The sequence below is a fragment of the Portunus trituberculatus genome, chromosome 33 (genome assembly GCF_017591435.1).
Source record: "Portunus trituberculatus isolate SZX2019 chromosome 33, ASM1759143v1, whole genome shotgun sequence".
NCBI classification, from domain to species: domain Eukaryota; kingdom Metazoa; phylum Arthropoda; class Malacostraca; order Decapoda; family Portunidae; genus Portunus; species Portunus trituberculatus.
This window is the reverse complement of record NC_059287.1, coordinates 9,221,072-9,237,020: the sequence shown is the minus strand read 5'-3', so window position 1 is coordinate 9,237,020 and position 15,949 is coordinate 9,221,072. Positions and strand designations below refer to the sequence as shown.

Here is a 15,949-nt window from a genome sequence, read left to right as displayed (position 1 = left end):
CCCAAAGGCTGGAGGAAGAAGACAGACAACAAAAAGGAAAGTTACGAAGAAAACTGGAAGAACTCTGTACCATCAGCAAGTGGAGGAAAGTCGGTCGTTCAGAAATAATCAAGAACCTCTCATACACTCTGCCAGCTGTGCAAGAAGAGGCACTCTCAATGGCCCTAAAATTCAACATTGGTGTGAACAGGAGGGAACCACTGGATTACGTTTCCAAAAAACAGGAACTGGAAGGACAGTGACACTGAAAGTGGCTTCAAGCAGGGCATCATGGTGTGCTGTTCGGTAGCAGCTGGGAGAAACACACTGACTCTACCGAGAAGATACCTGAAAGCTCTCAAGGAGCTACAGAGTAACAATGACATTCTGATCACCACCGCTGACAAAGGGGTTATGATGTGCTGTTGTTCAGTGGCAGCTGGGAGAAACACACTGACTCTACTGAGAAGATACCTGAAGGCTCTCAAAGAGCTACAGAGTAACAATGACATTATGATCACCACCGCTGACAAAGGGGGAGGAGTAGTTATCATGGACAGACATGACTACGTGGCTAAAATACAGAACATGCTTGCTGATCAGAGTACTTACACCAGGCAAGGCAAGGCATTGGCATGGCAGCGGAGGAGAGCAAGAAATTCAACAACAGCGTACGAAAAATCCTTAACAAGACCAAGAGGGGCAAGAAGCTGCAGCCATTGTTTAAAGAAAATCCAGTAATTCCAGCGATGAGAGGACTGCCGAAGACCCATGAACCAGGAGTTCCATTACGTCAGCCATAGGTAGCACTCCCCACTGGCTGGTGAAGCAACTTGCAAAACCAGTCATTGGCTTTAGAAGGAATAAGTGACGGCCACTTGAAGAACTCCAGTGATCTCATAGAAAGAGTAAAAAGTATGAATATGCACAAAAAGAAATTAGTTAGTTTTGATGTAACGTCTCTTTTCACCAATGTCTCAGTAGATGGAGCCCTAGAAGCCATGACTAAAGTGTTGAATAAGTTGAGTGATGATCAGCTATCAGTGTGCAAATGGGATTACGTGAAACTAGTGGAGTTGTGTGTTAAATTTGATTAATTTTCTTTCAACAACTTAAGAGTGCCGACAACACGAAGGGCTTGCAATGGGTTCCCCATTAAGTGCAGTGATGGCCTCCCCTTTTCATGGAGATGTTGGAGAGTTATCATTATTTACATATGCTATCGCCAGCTACAAAGTGGTACAGATATGTTGACAATGTGTTAGTGGTCACCAATATGAAAACAAGTGTTAACAACATCAGGGATAGACTTAATAAAGTCCATCCTAAAACCCACTTCACATTGGAGGAAGAGAAAGATGAAAAATTACCTTTCTTAGATGTGCAAATTATAAGATAAGGTAACACTTCGTCTTTCAAAGTCTGCAGAAACAAACAAAGATGACTACGTATATTACCTCAGTGCCCACGATGAGAGAACAAAGAGAGGTAAAGTGATTGGGTTTTTCCTACATGCTTACAGAGTGTGCAGTGACAATTACTTGAATGAGGAGAAAAGCCACATAACAGAATTGTTCATGAAGTTAGGTCACCTGAAGGGTCCCCTAATGGAATTAAAAGAAAAAGTAAGGAAGATATTCGAAAGGAACAATGGTGAGAAACCCAGGAAGAAATATTTGGTTGTCCCAGTGTCAGACCTGGTGAAGGCCCTGAGAACAGCTCTCCACCTAACTAAGTATGCAGTGGTGAGCACAGGAGGACAGTGGATTGGAGAAATACTGGCACCAAGGCAAAAGAAACATAGCCCCAACAGCTTGGTACATCAGATACCATGCAGTAGTTGTGACGTTAGTTATTTCGGCAAAACAAGCAGGGGACTTGACACCAGAATTAAAGAGCACCATGCTGACGTGAGACACCACCGAGCTTTCAGCGCACTGGTGGACCACATAGACAGGACAGATCACCTGCCAAGATGGAACGAAGCAAAAGTACTAAGAGATGGCCTCGACAAAAGAAAAAGGAAAGTAATAAAGGTCATGTACATCACTACCAACAATAACAAAAACAAAAGGACAGGCAGCACCAGCAGCAGCGACGTGCATTGCCTGGGTGAAGGGAGGTTGATGAACCAGCTCACGAACCAGCCAATCAGCGAGCCTAGGGAGGCAGCTGACCCAGCGCGCGAACCAGCCAATCAGCGAGCCTAGGGAGGCAGCTGACCCAGCGCGTGAACCAGCCAATCAGTGTGTAGCACCCAACACGTTACACATCCTCGCCAGCCCTATAAAACATGGGTCATGCCGGAGCTCCTTCAATTCCCCTGAAGAAGCATCAGCGAAACCAGTCAGGAATAAACTCACCTCCCTACACCTGTGTTTCTCTTCACTTCCTCCTCCAACTTGTCTGAACATTATTTATAGAATAACTTAAGTTTCAAGTAGGGAGAGAGAGAGAGAGAGAGAGAGAGAGAGAGAGAGAGAGAGAGAGAGAGAGAGAGAGAGAGAGAGAGAGACGCACCCCTTAACCCAGTGTTTCTCAACCTGTGCGCCGCGGGGATCACATAGGTGCGCCGCGAGTACTCGGACACCTCCTGTACCCGTCCATCAGAGCTGCAGTCAGCTGGCATTCCTGAGTTGCCATATCACTTGTCTTATTTTACTTATTTACACGTTCATGTGAAAAATTTTAGATGTGTGTACAAACTGAGCATATGCATACCAGTTGGTTGTATACAAGATGGAATATATGATGTGATTTGCGTGAACCTTTAGTAACAATTAATATGGCAACATATAAAGGCGCGGACACACTTGCCCTAGAACATTGCCCGAAACACTGCTCGACGCATGAAGGAAGCATGTCTCGAACTTTGTCACAGACGTGTTCGAGGCACTAGTGTCCACATCATGTCGGCAGCTCTGCCTGTGACATGGTGGTAGCAGTGGTGTGGACGAGGCTACGAGCTATTTCACCTCTGTTTCCAGCATGTCCATGACTTTGCCCGAAACAGTGGCAAACACTGTCCCAGTGCTGTCAGTGACATGTTGCTAGCGTCGTGTTACATGTTTCCTTCATGCGTCGAGCAGTGTTTCGGGCAATGTTCTAGGCAAGTGTGTCCGCGCCTTAACGAGAACATTGGGTAGGCAGCTCCAGGGCCAGGACCAAGGGGTCTCAGTGCTACAGTTGACTCCCCGTAACGCGTAGTGCTGTACTGCATTCGTTGCTCAACGAGGCTTAAAAATGGAGAAATACCTCATAAAAAAGCGTAAATGTGCTGAAGAAAAAGAAGAAGTAGTTGCAGAGGACATTATTAACCCCTTCAGTACCGGAACGCATTTTTTACTTAGTTTTGGGTGTGATTAGATAATTTTATTGACATTACGAAGGGTCTATGGAGGTCAGAAGATTAATGGCTGGAGTTTTCACTATTTTATTTCCCCACATGAGTTTCTGGAGCCGTACAATGTCACTAAATAGTAAGCAGAATGAATATAGAAAGACGTCATGGTACTGAAGGGGTTAAGTCAAAGCGTACATGTGTCGAAGGCACTGATGGTGACGTAACAGTAAAACCTGGTGAAAGTGAGACGTCTCGTCCAGGCCATATCGTGGAAAGTGAAGAAAATGAAGTGAGAGTTGAAAGTGAGTACAGCTGTGCGGGTCCGAGCAGAAAAAGTGATATGACGGGCTTGAGATCAGTTAAAACAATGACAGGTACCAGCAAAAGTAGCCGCAGCAAGTCATTTCGCATGTATAATGACAGTTACCTTGGACTTGGATTCACTTGCTGTGATAGCGAAAATGGCCCTAAACCAAAATGTGTTGTTTGTGGCTTGGAGTTATCAAATGAATCTATGACTCCACAGAAAATGAAGAGACATTTATCAACTAAGCATCGTCACCTGACACAGAAACCTATAGATTACTTTAAGAGACTCTTGAAAGAAAACAAACAACAAAGTCTTGGGTTTGAGAAAAAAGTGAAGGTAGCAGAAAAGGCACAGAAAGCAAGCTATTTAGTAGCAGAACAAACAGTAAAACAAATGAAACCCCATTCAATTGCAGAATCCTATTTTCTTCCAGCTTGCTGTTCTGTAGTGAAAACTTTGTTTGGGGATGAGGCTGAAAAAGAAGTGAAAAAAATTCCTCTCTCAAACGATACGATTGGCAGACGAATCAAGGATATGTCATCTGACATTGAGAAAAGTGTGTGTGAACTGGTGAAAGATAAAATGTTTGCCTTACAAGCAGACGAATCAACAGATATTGGAGGGAAACCTCAGTTACTTGTGTTCATCCGTTTCATTGATGATAAGAAAATAACCGAGCAATTCTTGTGCTGCAAAGAACTAAGTCAAACAACAGGACAGGAAATATTTTCTACAGTGACAGAATATTTGGTAGAAATGGACTTAACATGGAAATTATGTGTAGGAATTTGCACAGATGGTTGTCCATCAATGGTGGGGTCAGTAAAGGGTTTTGTGTCTTTAGTGAAGAAGGAAAATCCATTTCTGATTACCACACATTGTTTCTTGCACCGTGAAGCTCTTGTTGCTAAAACACTTGGACAAGATTTAAAATTTGTTCTTGATAATGTCGTGAAAATGGTGAACTTTATTAAAAGTAGACCAAAGCAGTCAAGATTATTTTCCAGTCTTTGTGAAGAAATGGGATCTGCCCACGAAGGTCTTCTCTTCCACACGGAAGTTCGGTGGTTGTCAAGAGGCAGAGTGTTATCCCGTGTGCATGAACTAAGAGAGGAAATTCTTCTTTTCTTTGCTCTTGAAGAGAAACAGAATTCTGCGAATTACTGGCTGACGAAATTTGGAATGCAAAATTATGTTATTTGGCAGATATATTTGAGCATTTGAACAAGGTGAATGTAAGTATGCAAGGGAGAAATGAAAATATGTTAACATGCACTGATAAAATGCAGTCAATGAAAGAAAAAATCAAGGTTTGGAAAGACAGGTCAAGTGAAGGTAATATTGACATGTTTCAAAAGACTGCTGCAGCAAACAACACAGACATTGTTCCACTCATTACAGACCACCTTACAAGCCTAGAAAGGAGCATTGAAAAATACTTCCCAAATATATCTACTGAAAGTTATGATTGGCTGAGAAATCCATTCGTGCTCAATCCCTTACACAAGCCTCAACTTAGCACTCATGAAGAAGAGGAACTAATTGATATCCGAAATGACCGCACATTAAGACTGCAATATATGGAAATGTCATTAGAAAGCTTTTGGATTGAAATGGAAAAACAATACCCACATATTTAAAAAAAGGCCCAGAAAATACTCTTGCAGTTTTCGACCTCATATTTGTGTGAACTGGGATTTTCAGCACTAACAAATATAAAAACTAAGAAAAGATGTAACTTGCTCTCTGTTGAAGAGGAAATGAGAGTGTGTCTGTCAACTGTCCCTCCCAACATAGAGAGGATATGTAAATCCAGGCAGGCACAGGTGTCTCATTGATAAGGTAAGGTATGTAATTTTTTTAGTAATAGTTTATTTACAGTACACACTGTTTCCTGCTGTTTATTTGCACCTATTATTTCATCAATAATATTGTGTAACTGAGATATTATGGTTAACACACCGTCCGTGAAAGAGTAAAAGGTTAATTAATTATGAAATTAAATTATTAAAGAGATGGTGCGTCGCCAAATTAAAAACATGTCTTTAGTGCGCCGCCAACCAACAAAGGTTGAGAAACACTGCCTTAACCGTAGAGGTTTGTTTACATTTTTCTGCCCCTCCGTGATAAGCATATGTAGTGGAAGATAGGATAAATTTCTTTTGCCTTTCCAGTTATGTACACATGCATACTTTATCAATACATGAAAATATATGACATATGAGCAAAAGTTTATTTAGTGTTCTTGCCTTGGACACAGATGTTTTTGGCTAATGGTGGTAAATGGAGGAGGAAGAGGAGGAGGAGGAGGAGGAGGAGGAGGAGGAGGAGGAGGGTGGGAGGGATATAGGCACTATTCACATGTAAACATTAAATATGAATTACAACTGGACTTCCGTTAGAGAAAAATAAATAAATAAATAAATAAAGATAAATAAACAAGCAAACAAAAAAAAAAGTCAATAAATAAGTGTGAAAATGATGAAAGAACAATCACAGTGCATTAGATCCACAGGAAACACGTAGATACTAGCTCAGCATAGTCTGGACCGATGTGCCGAGCAGCCGACTAGCAGCAACATCCCCACGCGTGACTTGTATCTCAAAAAAATAAATAAATAAATATATAAATGAATAAATAAAACAAAATCATAGCTTGTATCTCAAAAACTTTTATCTCAAGGTACCACTGTACAGCTATTAAATAATAATGTTGTGCCACCAAAAAACAAATATGCCAGGCAACATGGAAAACTCATCAAAGTTTGGGATGAATTTTCTCAAGGCCACAGATTGGCTAGAATCCTGCAAAAGGCTTTTCTCATTTCACAGGCATAAATACATGAATATTGTTTTATTAAAACTCTTAAAACTTCAACTTTTAAATGTCTTAATTTCTATTCTATCTTAATCTTGTTTTATGTCACTGTATTAATTTTAAAGCTTTTTTATTTAATTTCTCAATTGCATTCTAATGTTAATAAAGAATTTCTAATTACTATATGGATGTGTGAATTTCATTGTTCTAAAGCCTTTTGTTTTCATTATTAATATCCGAATCTGTTCAGAATAGGAGAGGACCCATACTCCAGTTCTAGCTCTGCCATTCACCAAATATTGTAATGTTTCACAGAAAAGTTGATCTATTACATATTGTATATTTATGGATATTCTGCTGTCACATACTGAATTTTAAAATAGCTGAAGTATTTTCAAACACATATCTACAACATAAACACTTTAATAGTAGAATTAAGGTTATATACATATGTTGTAATTTCTTTTTTTAAACCATTCTCTACATCTAGGACAAAAATAACTTGGTTGGAAATTGATCATTCATAGAACAGTGGTACCTACATACGACTTTAATTTGTTCTGTGACGATCATTGTATATAAAAAAGATTGTATATCAAATCAATTTTTCCCATAGAAATCAATGCAAATAGAACTAATTCGTTCTTGTGATACGAATGTACCCCTAAAAAATTAACATGCTTTAAATACCAACCAAATATAGATTTAATATAAGATAAATACAGTGTTTATTGTATGCAAGATATAAATGTACTATATTGCCCAAAATAACAACTTAACCCGCAAAACTCGGGACACCTCGATAGATGTTCATTGGGCAAGACTCGGCGCACATCCATAGACATTTAGGCTTTTTACGAGTATATTTTGGCTATTCTCTTTGCTTGTGAGCTGGCAACACTGATCAGGAGTAAATATATGCTATACATCACTGTGTCACCAACTCCAACGATGGATGGTGGGAGCGACAACGATTTCACGGTGTCTGATTCCCCCACCTCTCCTGCGCACCTTACTTCTACACCTCATGTCTCTCACCATGTTGCGGGGAGGCAACTTTTGAATGAGAGTGGAATCAGAACAGGAGAGAGAGAGAGAGAGAGAGAGAGAGAGAGAGAGAGAGAGAGAGAGAGAGAGAGAGAGAGAGAGAGAGAGAGAGAGAGAGAGAGAGAGAGATTGTTTTGATCACTTTATTGCGCACAACAGCGGCAGGCCAATACAAAATACAGAAGACAAACTGAACTAAACAACAGGAAACTATACAAACAATAACATAAGTGAATGTAAACCAGCACAGAATAGGGAACAAAACAAGACAATGGACATCTGAACAAAACAGGAGAGAGAGAGAGAGAGACAAGGAGCCTGTTTTCTATCGCTCTAGCCAAGGCTGCTGAACCTGATCGGACACAAGGCCACGTACACCGATGATACCACCTCATTCGACCTGTGATATTTTGGTAACTGTAACATCTAGAGACTTCTGGTTCTTTGCATTGCAAAGAGGAAGAGTTGCATAGGGCAGAACACCATTTGTACTTACTCATTTATTGAATTTCCAAGTATAATCAGCATCTGAATACAGGTTATTTTGTGCGTTTCTCGTCAAACTTAAACTTTTGGGATCCATAATCTTGAGTTCACAAAACTTGAGAACAACGATACACAACGCAGGCTGAGTGTTCAGGTGGACGTGGGTAGACGAGCAATCGCTGCGCCACCTACCGATGACTATTTGTATATTAAAAATATCATCGTATTTCGAGGTGTAAATTATAAGATAATTTTGGTCGTACAGTCAACCCTCGGCTATCACGTTTTCTTGCTATCGCGCACCCATGAAATACTGCTAAGATTTCATTATCACGACCTCAGATGCCTGCCTGATGAAAGCACTACAACACCTGCAGGCTAGTTTGGTATCAGCCACAATTTTTTTTTCTCTTATTAACAAAACCAAACAAAAACTGCTCTACACTTTCCTTGCAAAGCATTAACCTCTACAGAGTCGAGCTAAAATGTGTGTTAAGGTTTTGTGCTGCTCTCTAAAACTGAAAGAGCTTGGTACACCAGGCAACTATATTTTGCTTTATATAATGATGTTAGTTATATAAGCTCAAGTAACCATAAAGAGAGAGTATTATTTTACTTTAGCATGCACTGTAAAAATTTACCAAATAACAAAAAAAAAGCATGGTGAATCAATAGATATATCATAATATATTGTTTAGAGACAACTACTCTGTATAATGAAATAATGCTGACCATCTCCTGAATTAAACCTGCTGGAGAACACTGAAAACTTGCAGTTTGGGTTCTCTCCTATTGGACATTGGTCCACTATTGTGGTCCAAGTTGGGGTGAAGTGACTATATGCTATGACAGTTTACTGAATTCAATTTATATTCATTATCCATTTTTTTCCCCATGAATTGCTATTAATATGGGTGCTTTAAAAAATCAACACATCATGCCAAAAATTTATTCAGGTTATGTTTGATTAAACTGGCTTTAGTTTAGTTGATGAAAGAAACTTAAACAGACTAAATTTTCCATTTCTTTAAAAATGCTTAGGAAGACAAACATATATATTTTGGAGAAGGAAAGACCTGTAATATATATATATATATATATATATATATATATATATATATATATATATATATATATATAGATAGATAGATAGATAGATAGATAGATAGATATAGATATAATTCATATTAGTCAGTGCGAGGAGCTCTCGCCAATGAAATACATCACATAAGTTGACGTGATGGTTCTTCTCTAGAATCACTGCTCCACGCCGATCTGCATAATACGTACAGCACAGTGCAGTATATGTAACATGTTTACCGTCAGTGAGAGTTTTGGTGAGTGCTCGACCTTATTATGTCCACAGTAATAAAGTAAACATTCTAGGTACCTACCAGAATCTAAATCCACAATTGCTGTTTCCGTTTTGCTTCCCGGAGCACACTGAGCCTGAGTTAGGTTAGGTTGGGTTGGGTTAATTTTTTTTTTTTTTTTCGGAACGCCATATCTCGACTCTTGGCTCCCCCCACAAAACCCCCGATTACAGTCTCCCAAGCTTGTTGTGGGGGAGGAGAGGGGAGGGGAGAGGAAAGGGGGGGAGCAGTGGTTCTGTAGTTTTACCGAAGTGATTTTTGAGTGACTGGACAAATACTGAATATATCCTAACACCCCCCCCCACCCGCCAATTAAGACCACAGTAAAAAGTTAGCAGGTAACACTGCAACAAAAACGAACAAGTGATAACTCATATCAGCAAGCCATGAGCTCAGCTAGCTCAGGACCCCAAATATCCACGAGTGCCCAAACCCTGCCGAGAATCCCCAGTATACACACACACACTTGTCACTGTCAGATTGATGGGCTCCGTTTTACATCCTAATCGACCCTCTTCTCCCTTATCCTATCCCTGGTGAGGTGAGTTTATATATATATATATATATATATATATATATATATATATATATATATATATATATATATATATATATATATAGCCTGTCTAGTATTCTCAATACATGGATACTAAATTTATGACAAAAAAAAAAAAAAAAAACATACAAAGGGCGCCGCTATTCATTTTTCCTTTACCCCCTATTCCTTCTCCCAGCCTCACTCACTCATCACAAACTACCCACCACTGGTCCTCAGTACACCATGGAGGCACACACTCATGTCTCAGCCTCAACACAACACACTTTGCATGAGACGCTCACCTGAAGGGTGTCCCAAAAGACACAGTACCACGACACGGTGTTTTCAAACTGCAAATGCGCCCTCTGAGCTCTGCCTTTCCACTTGGCCCCAGAGTTGCCAACTTGCCACTTGCGGCTTGCCACCTCGCAGTCTGTTTTCCCGCCCATCCCCATCTATCACCCACAAAACAGCCCAAAAACCGCCCACTGCACCAGAAAAAGCAAAAAACGGGCCCAATATATTATTCTTATATATAATAGCAAATAAAATGTCAAAGAGATAGAAAATAGAGAAATTATTTATTCAAACGTAAATAGTATTATATTTTTTTACATTTACGTCTGTGTTTCAATTCCGAACGAAATTACTTTTCTGGTATACTACCGTACCACATGGCTCCCTAAAAGACTGATTGGTGGTTGATACATTTATCGCTGCATTAACAATTAATTACAGGAAAGTAGGAGGATGGACCTGGCCACCCACCGCCTGGACAAAGACATAAGGATCGAGTATCAAAAATATAAAAATAGAGAGTATACATTACAAGAATATAAGTAAATATATAGACACAGATATTGCACACCTTATTGCATAAATACTCTACAGTATGGGAGCAAACGTAGGATATTCCCAGAGAGTGGCTGAGTCGATCTAAGAGATGGTCAATGAGGGTATAATAATGTATAGTACGTACGTACAAGTAATATGTTAACCTTGAGGCCTAAATTTAGCAATGAGATGACATTTTGTGACATAAATACGCAGTGTGTGTCCCCTTGTTGCAGCACATAGTACATAGTATACACCAGCTAGGAGAAGCAGTGCTGACTTGTCAAAAGTATTTATATATAGCCTAATCTGAGCCTCATTGCCACCCTGTCGCGTGATGCAGTGTGTTACGTTCACCGGTTAAACTGGTAAGATTGGCATCGGAGAGCCGGTGAACAATAACAATAAAAAAAAACACTGCAGGTTCAACTGGTGAGGAAATGCAAAAGGGGGTCACTTTAAAAAGCTATTTTAATAACTGTAATGTAATGTATATGTATCTGTGTTGTAATGTACTATGATGTGTGTAGGTGATGGGTTAAATACTTGGGTGTCGTTGGCTCTTACCCTTGTACCTAGTTACCTAGTTAATTGCTTGTTATGGGAGGGGAAGTGAGGACGACTGTGTGACGCGAGGCGTCGGATCAGTGGGAGAGCAGAAGGCGAGCTGTGTAGTCGCCCCACTCCTCTGTACACCAAGGGAATAAAGATCACCGGATTGCTGATTGCTTTTTGCTGAACACCACAAGCTATCTAGGCAGTCATGCCCGAAGACCCGGAAGACGTGAAGGCGAGCCCGTCTACACCAACGCCATTTGACGCTAGACTCATCCCGGAGTTCGACGGTACAACGGACGTCGTAGAATGGGTGACAAGGGCCGAGATGTTGTGCGAGCTTTGGGGCGCCGCCTCCCAGTCCGTCTTACCGCTGCGCCTGACTGGTGGCGCGTTCGCCGTGTGGTCACAACTCCCTCAAGCCAGCCGCTGTTCTCCAGAAGCCGTGCGTGACGCCTTGTACGCGGCGTTCGCTTTGGACCAGTACGCGGCGTACGAGGCATTCGCTACACGCCGCCTCCGGCCGGGTGAGTCCGCCGACGTCTACCTGGCAGAGCTGCGGAGGTTATCAACTTTGTTTGGGGAGTCCCGGAGCGTGTCCTCGCCTGTGCCTTCGTGACTGGACTGCCAGATGACACTCGCAGAACAGTTCGCGCTGGATGTAGGGCCGAAGACCTCGACCTGGTTAGTGTGCTGGCCCGGGCTCGTGCTGTACTCTCTGATGAGAGTGTAGCTGCTGGTGTGGCTGCTGGAGCTGTAGTGACACAGGCTCGTGGTCAACCAACAACGGTCAGAGAGCAGCTTCACGAGCAACAAGTGAGAGCACCGAGGCGCACTCGTCGTTGCTGGAATTGCGGCCGGCCGGGGCATCTTGCTGCAGCATGCCCGTGTTACGGGAAACGACGTAGGAGGGGACGCATCAGCTCCAGCGTTCTCCTCCGGAAACCAGTGAGCGGCGCGTTGCCAGTGGTGCAGCTGTTAGTCAACGGACGTCGTTGTCAAGTGCTCGTTGACACAGGCAGCACCGAGACCATCGTGCACGCTTCGTGTTGCATGCGGTGGCAACCGCGGATCACCAGCGTAACAACCATCAGTGGAGACACGTTCCGGTGTACTGGAGTCGGCGAGGTGTCTGTGGAGACTCCTGCTGGCCTGTGTGCCAGACTCGAAGCACTGGTAGTGAGCCAGCCTCCCCTGGGCGCGGATGTTGTACTTGGCATCGCAGGCATCGAGGCACTTGGTGGAGTCACGGTGAAGTCTGCCTCTGATGTTCAATTCTGCGGCGCTGGACAGCGACGGTTGTGTGGCACCGCTGCCCCTGCGCCATTGGTGGTGGACGCCCCTGACTTCAGCGTGCAGTTCAACACAGTGAGTCGGACGTGGATCGTCACGTGGAAGTGGACGAATGGTGCTGCCCCTGACTGTCTCGGCAACACAGTGGAGCAGTACAACGTGCCCCTTTCCATGCGACAGGCGTTCTGCCAGGAGCTGGAGTCGTGGATTACAAGTGGTTGGCTTGTACCTCACGATGAGCAGCAGCACGGGGCACCTCGGGGGCTTCTACCGCTCATGGCAGTGCGGCAGAACAATGGCGGTAAGGTGCGGCCCGTACTCGATTACCGTGAGCTAAATGACTGCGTGACTGCCTTCACTGCCGACAGCGACGTATGCTCTGACCAACTAAGGAAGTGGCGCCGGCATGGAGAGAACGTGTCCGTCCTCGACCTACGCAAGGCGTATCTACAGGTGCGTGTAGATCAGCATTTGTGGCCTTTCCAGACCGTGATGGTGAGAGGTCGGCGGTACTGCTTAACGCGCCTTGGTTTTGGCTTCAACATCGCTCCACAAGTTATGAAAGCAGTTGTCAAGACCATCCTGGCTCAAGACTCTAAGATCGAACAAGCAGTTTTGCCGTACGTAAACGACCTGCTCGTGAATGAAGACCTGGTCAGTGCAGAGCAGGTTGCTGCACACTTCGCGAGTTACGGGCTGGAGTGTAAACAGCCAGTCCGTGTGGCGGACGGGCACGCTTGCTGGGTCTACGCGTACGTCCGGTGAACGGGGAACTGCAATGGACGCGAGACAACGCAGTTGCCGTGCCACCGAAACAAGTGACCCGCCGTGCAGTGTTTGCGTGGTGCGGGCGACTGATCGCTCATTTGCCGGTGGGCGGCTGGCTGCGACCGGCAGTGGCATGGATAAAACGGCAGGTGAACGCTAGTACCCGGGGCTGGGACGACGTGACGGGGATGACGCGCTGTGCGAGCAGATGGAGTACGTGTCAAGCAGGCTGTCCAAAGAAGATCCGTGCTGTGGGCAATGGTGCGTGCATGGAGACCAGGCAGTGGTGTGGACCGACGCCAGCTCTATCGCTGCCGGTGTTGTTGTGGAAACACCGCAAGGAGCTGCCATCGAGGACGCATGCTGGATTAGAAGAGATGAGAGCTCCCACATTAACATGGCTGAGCTGGACGCAGCAGTTCGTGGCGTCAATCTGGCCATCGCGTGGGGCATGCGAACCATCGATCTGCGAACAGACTCTGCGACTGTCTACCGCTGGATTGACGATGCGCTGAGTGGCCGGGCACGTCTTCGCACCAAGGCTCATGGGGAGATGCTGATTCGCCGTCGGGTAGATGTCATCCGGCAGCTGGTGACGGAACTTGAGCTGGTCATGTCTGTGACGCTCGTACGCTCCTCAGAGAACCGCGCCGACGCCCTCACGCGAGTCCCAGGGGAATGGGTGCGAGGTGACAAAGACGGATCGGCAGTGAGTGTAGCAGCGGTAGCAGCAGCATCAGCAGCTAGCAGTCGGGATAGCAGCGTGGCGAGTGTCGCTGACGTTCACATACGTGCTGGCCATCCCGGCGTGCGACGCACACTCTTCTTTGCACGACGTGACATCTCACGAGCAGTGACGCGTGCTGAAGCACGTGCTACTGTGCGGCAGTGTGAGGTGTGCCGCAAGATCGACCCAGCGCCGGCGAAGTGGCAGCACGGGTCATTAAGTGTGACTGAGACGTGGTGGCGTCTGGCGACAGATGTTACCCACTACCTCGGTAGCGCCTACCTGTCCCTTGTCGACTGCGGGCCGTCTCGGTTCGCTGTGTGGCACACGTCGTCCAGATGCGGACACCGTCGTCAGTCACCTGGAACAAGTCTTCTGCGAGCGAGGAGCGCCGGTGGAACTGCTCTGTGACAACGACACTGTCTTCCGAGGCCGGCGATTCGCAGCTTTCGCGGCGCGCTGGGGCGTGTCGCTGCGCTTCAGAGGGGCATACGCACCGTCTGGTAACGGTATCGTGGAAAGGAACCATCGCACGGTGAAGGTGATAGCAGCGAGGAAGGGCTGCTCCGTTGCTGAGGCAGTCCACCTGTACAACGTGACGCCCCGGGACGAAACTGTGGCATCAGCTCCCGTGAGTGGTATTTACCGGTACCGAGTACGAGACTGCGTGCGGCACGATCAGGTACAGCGTGCCGTTCACACCTCCCCTGATGTTGCAAGGAAGAACTACACGGTTGACGATGCAGTGTGGGTTCGGAGGCGGGGCGAGCGCTGCACCTCAGCATCGCAGCCCGGCGTCGTCACCAGGGTGACCTCGCCGCAGGTGGTAGAGGTTGATGGAGTCCCACGACACGTCAGGGACTTGAGACACCGCAGCAGCCTCTCAGTGAACGAAGCTGGCACTCCAGATGAACTGGGAATAGAAGATGAACCTCCGCTTTATGTTGACGCGCAAAGCCAGCTGCTGCAGCCGCAGGTGGCTGAACCCCCACCTGAGGCACCACGAAGCCGTGCTTCGAAGGAGTACCCGTGAGCGGCACCCTCCGCAGCGATATTGTTGTGATCCTGGAGATCAGGGGGGTGTGTAATGTAATGTATATGTATCTGTGTTGTAATGTACTATGATGTGTGTAGGTGATGGGTTAAATACTTGGGTGTCGTTGGCTCTTACCCTTGTACCTAGTTACCTAGTTAATTGTTTGTTATGGGAGGGGAAGTGAGGACGACTGTGACGCGAGGCGTCGGGTCAGTGGGAGAGCAGAAGGCGAGCTGTGTAGTCGCCCCACTCCTCTGTACACCAAGGGAATAAAGATCACCGGATTGCTGACTGCTTTTTGCTGAACACCACAATAACCCATAATGAAATTGACACGTATATAACAAGAAACATGAAACACAGATATATAACATGAAACACAGGAAAATGACATACACATATACATATAACACAGTAATAAATACAACAATAAAGAACCCAACTTAATACCTAACAATAATCCTAATCCTATATAGAGGCAATGTGGAAAGCACGGACGAGGGGAAGTGATACTTATGCGGTGTCGCAGTGGTGAAATGCTGGGTGATGGTTGATCCCACGGTAGACCCAAGAGGCGTTGTGTTCACTGGTTGAGGCTTGGATCTCAACTTCCAATCCAGAAAGCCAAGAGCTGGCTCAACACTTTCGGTTGAGTCGAAAGGGGCCGCGTGAATCCAACTTCGGATCAGTAGCGGGGCTTCATGAAACGGTGACGTGGAGGGTTCATGAAACGGTGGCGTGGAAAGTTCACGAGACAGTGACATGGAAGGAGAGGCGGAGAGGTGGCGAACGAGGTAACAAGCGGAGGAGGTGATGGTAGTAATGTATGTTACGGGCGGGCC

The 15,949-nt window shown here is 45.0% G+C and overlaps 3 protein-coding genes across 6 annotated transcripts in view; 2 read left to right on the top strand and 1 right to left on the bottom strand.

Moving 5' to 3' along the window:
• LOC123512454 (mitotic checkpoint protein BUB3-like) overlaps positions 1–10,326 on the bottom strand; it is a 131,754-nt gene extending 121,428 nt beyond the window's left edge. The window contains exon 1 of one of the 4 annotated variants that reach the window (XM_045268876.1): positions 10,197–10,326. The gene's annotated coding sequence lies outside the window, so the exon portion shown is untranslated. Of the gene's footprint in view, positions 1–9,377; positions 9,521–10,118; positions 10,143–10,196 lie in introns of those variants that run through there. The other 3 variants (XM_045268873.1, XM_045268875.1, XM_045268874.1) reach the window with 3 other exon arrangements.
• A 1,165-nt stretch (positions 10,327–11,491) lies between these two features.
• Positions 11,492–13,341, top strand: LOC123512302. Its single transcript, XM_045268639.1, has 2 exons — positions 11,492–11,810; positions 11,915–13,341. The coding sequence occupies exons 1-2, from the start codon at positions 11,492–11,494 to the stop codon at positions 13,339–13,341; spliced, it is 1,746 nt and encodes a 581-aa protein (XP_045124574.1).
• Positions 13,342–13,552: 211 nt separating this feature from the next.
• LOC123512301 lies at positions 13,553–15,104 on the top strand. The gene is made up of 2 exons (XM_045268638.1): positions 13,553–14,239; positions 14,325–15,104. The coding sequence occupies exons 1-2, from the start codon at positions 13,553–13,555 to the stop codon at positions 15,102–15,104; spliced, it is 1,467 nt and encodes a 488-aa protein (XP_045124573.1).
• The last annotated feature ends 845 nt before the right edge of the window (positions 15,105–15,949 follow it).

Coding starts and splice junctions, on each gene's coding strand:
- LOC123512302 (XM_045268639.1), top strand. CDS start 11,492: ATGCCCGAAGACCCGGAAGACGTGAAGGCGAGCCCGTCTACACCAACG. Junction 11,811..11,914: donor TACACGCCGCCTCCGGCCGG/GTGAGTCCGCCG, acceptor CTGGACTGCCAG/ATGACACTCGCAGAACAGTT.
- LOC123512301 (XM_045268638.1), top strand. CDS start 13,553: ATGGAGTACGTGTCAAGCAGGCTGTCCAAAGAAGATCCGTGCTGTGGG. Junction 14,240..14,324: donor CTACTGTGCGGCAGTGTGAG/GTGTGCCGCAAG, acceptor GTCTGGCGACAG/ATGTTACCCACTACCTCGGT.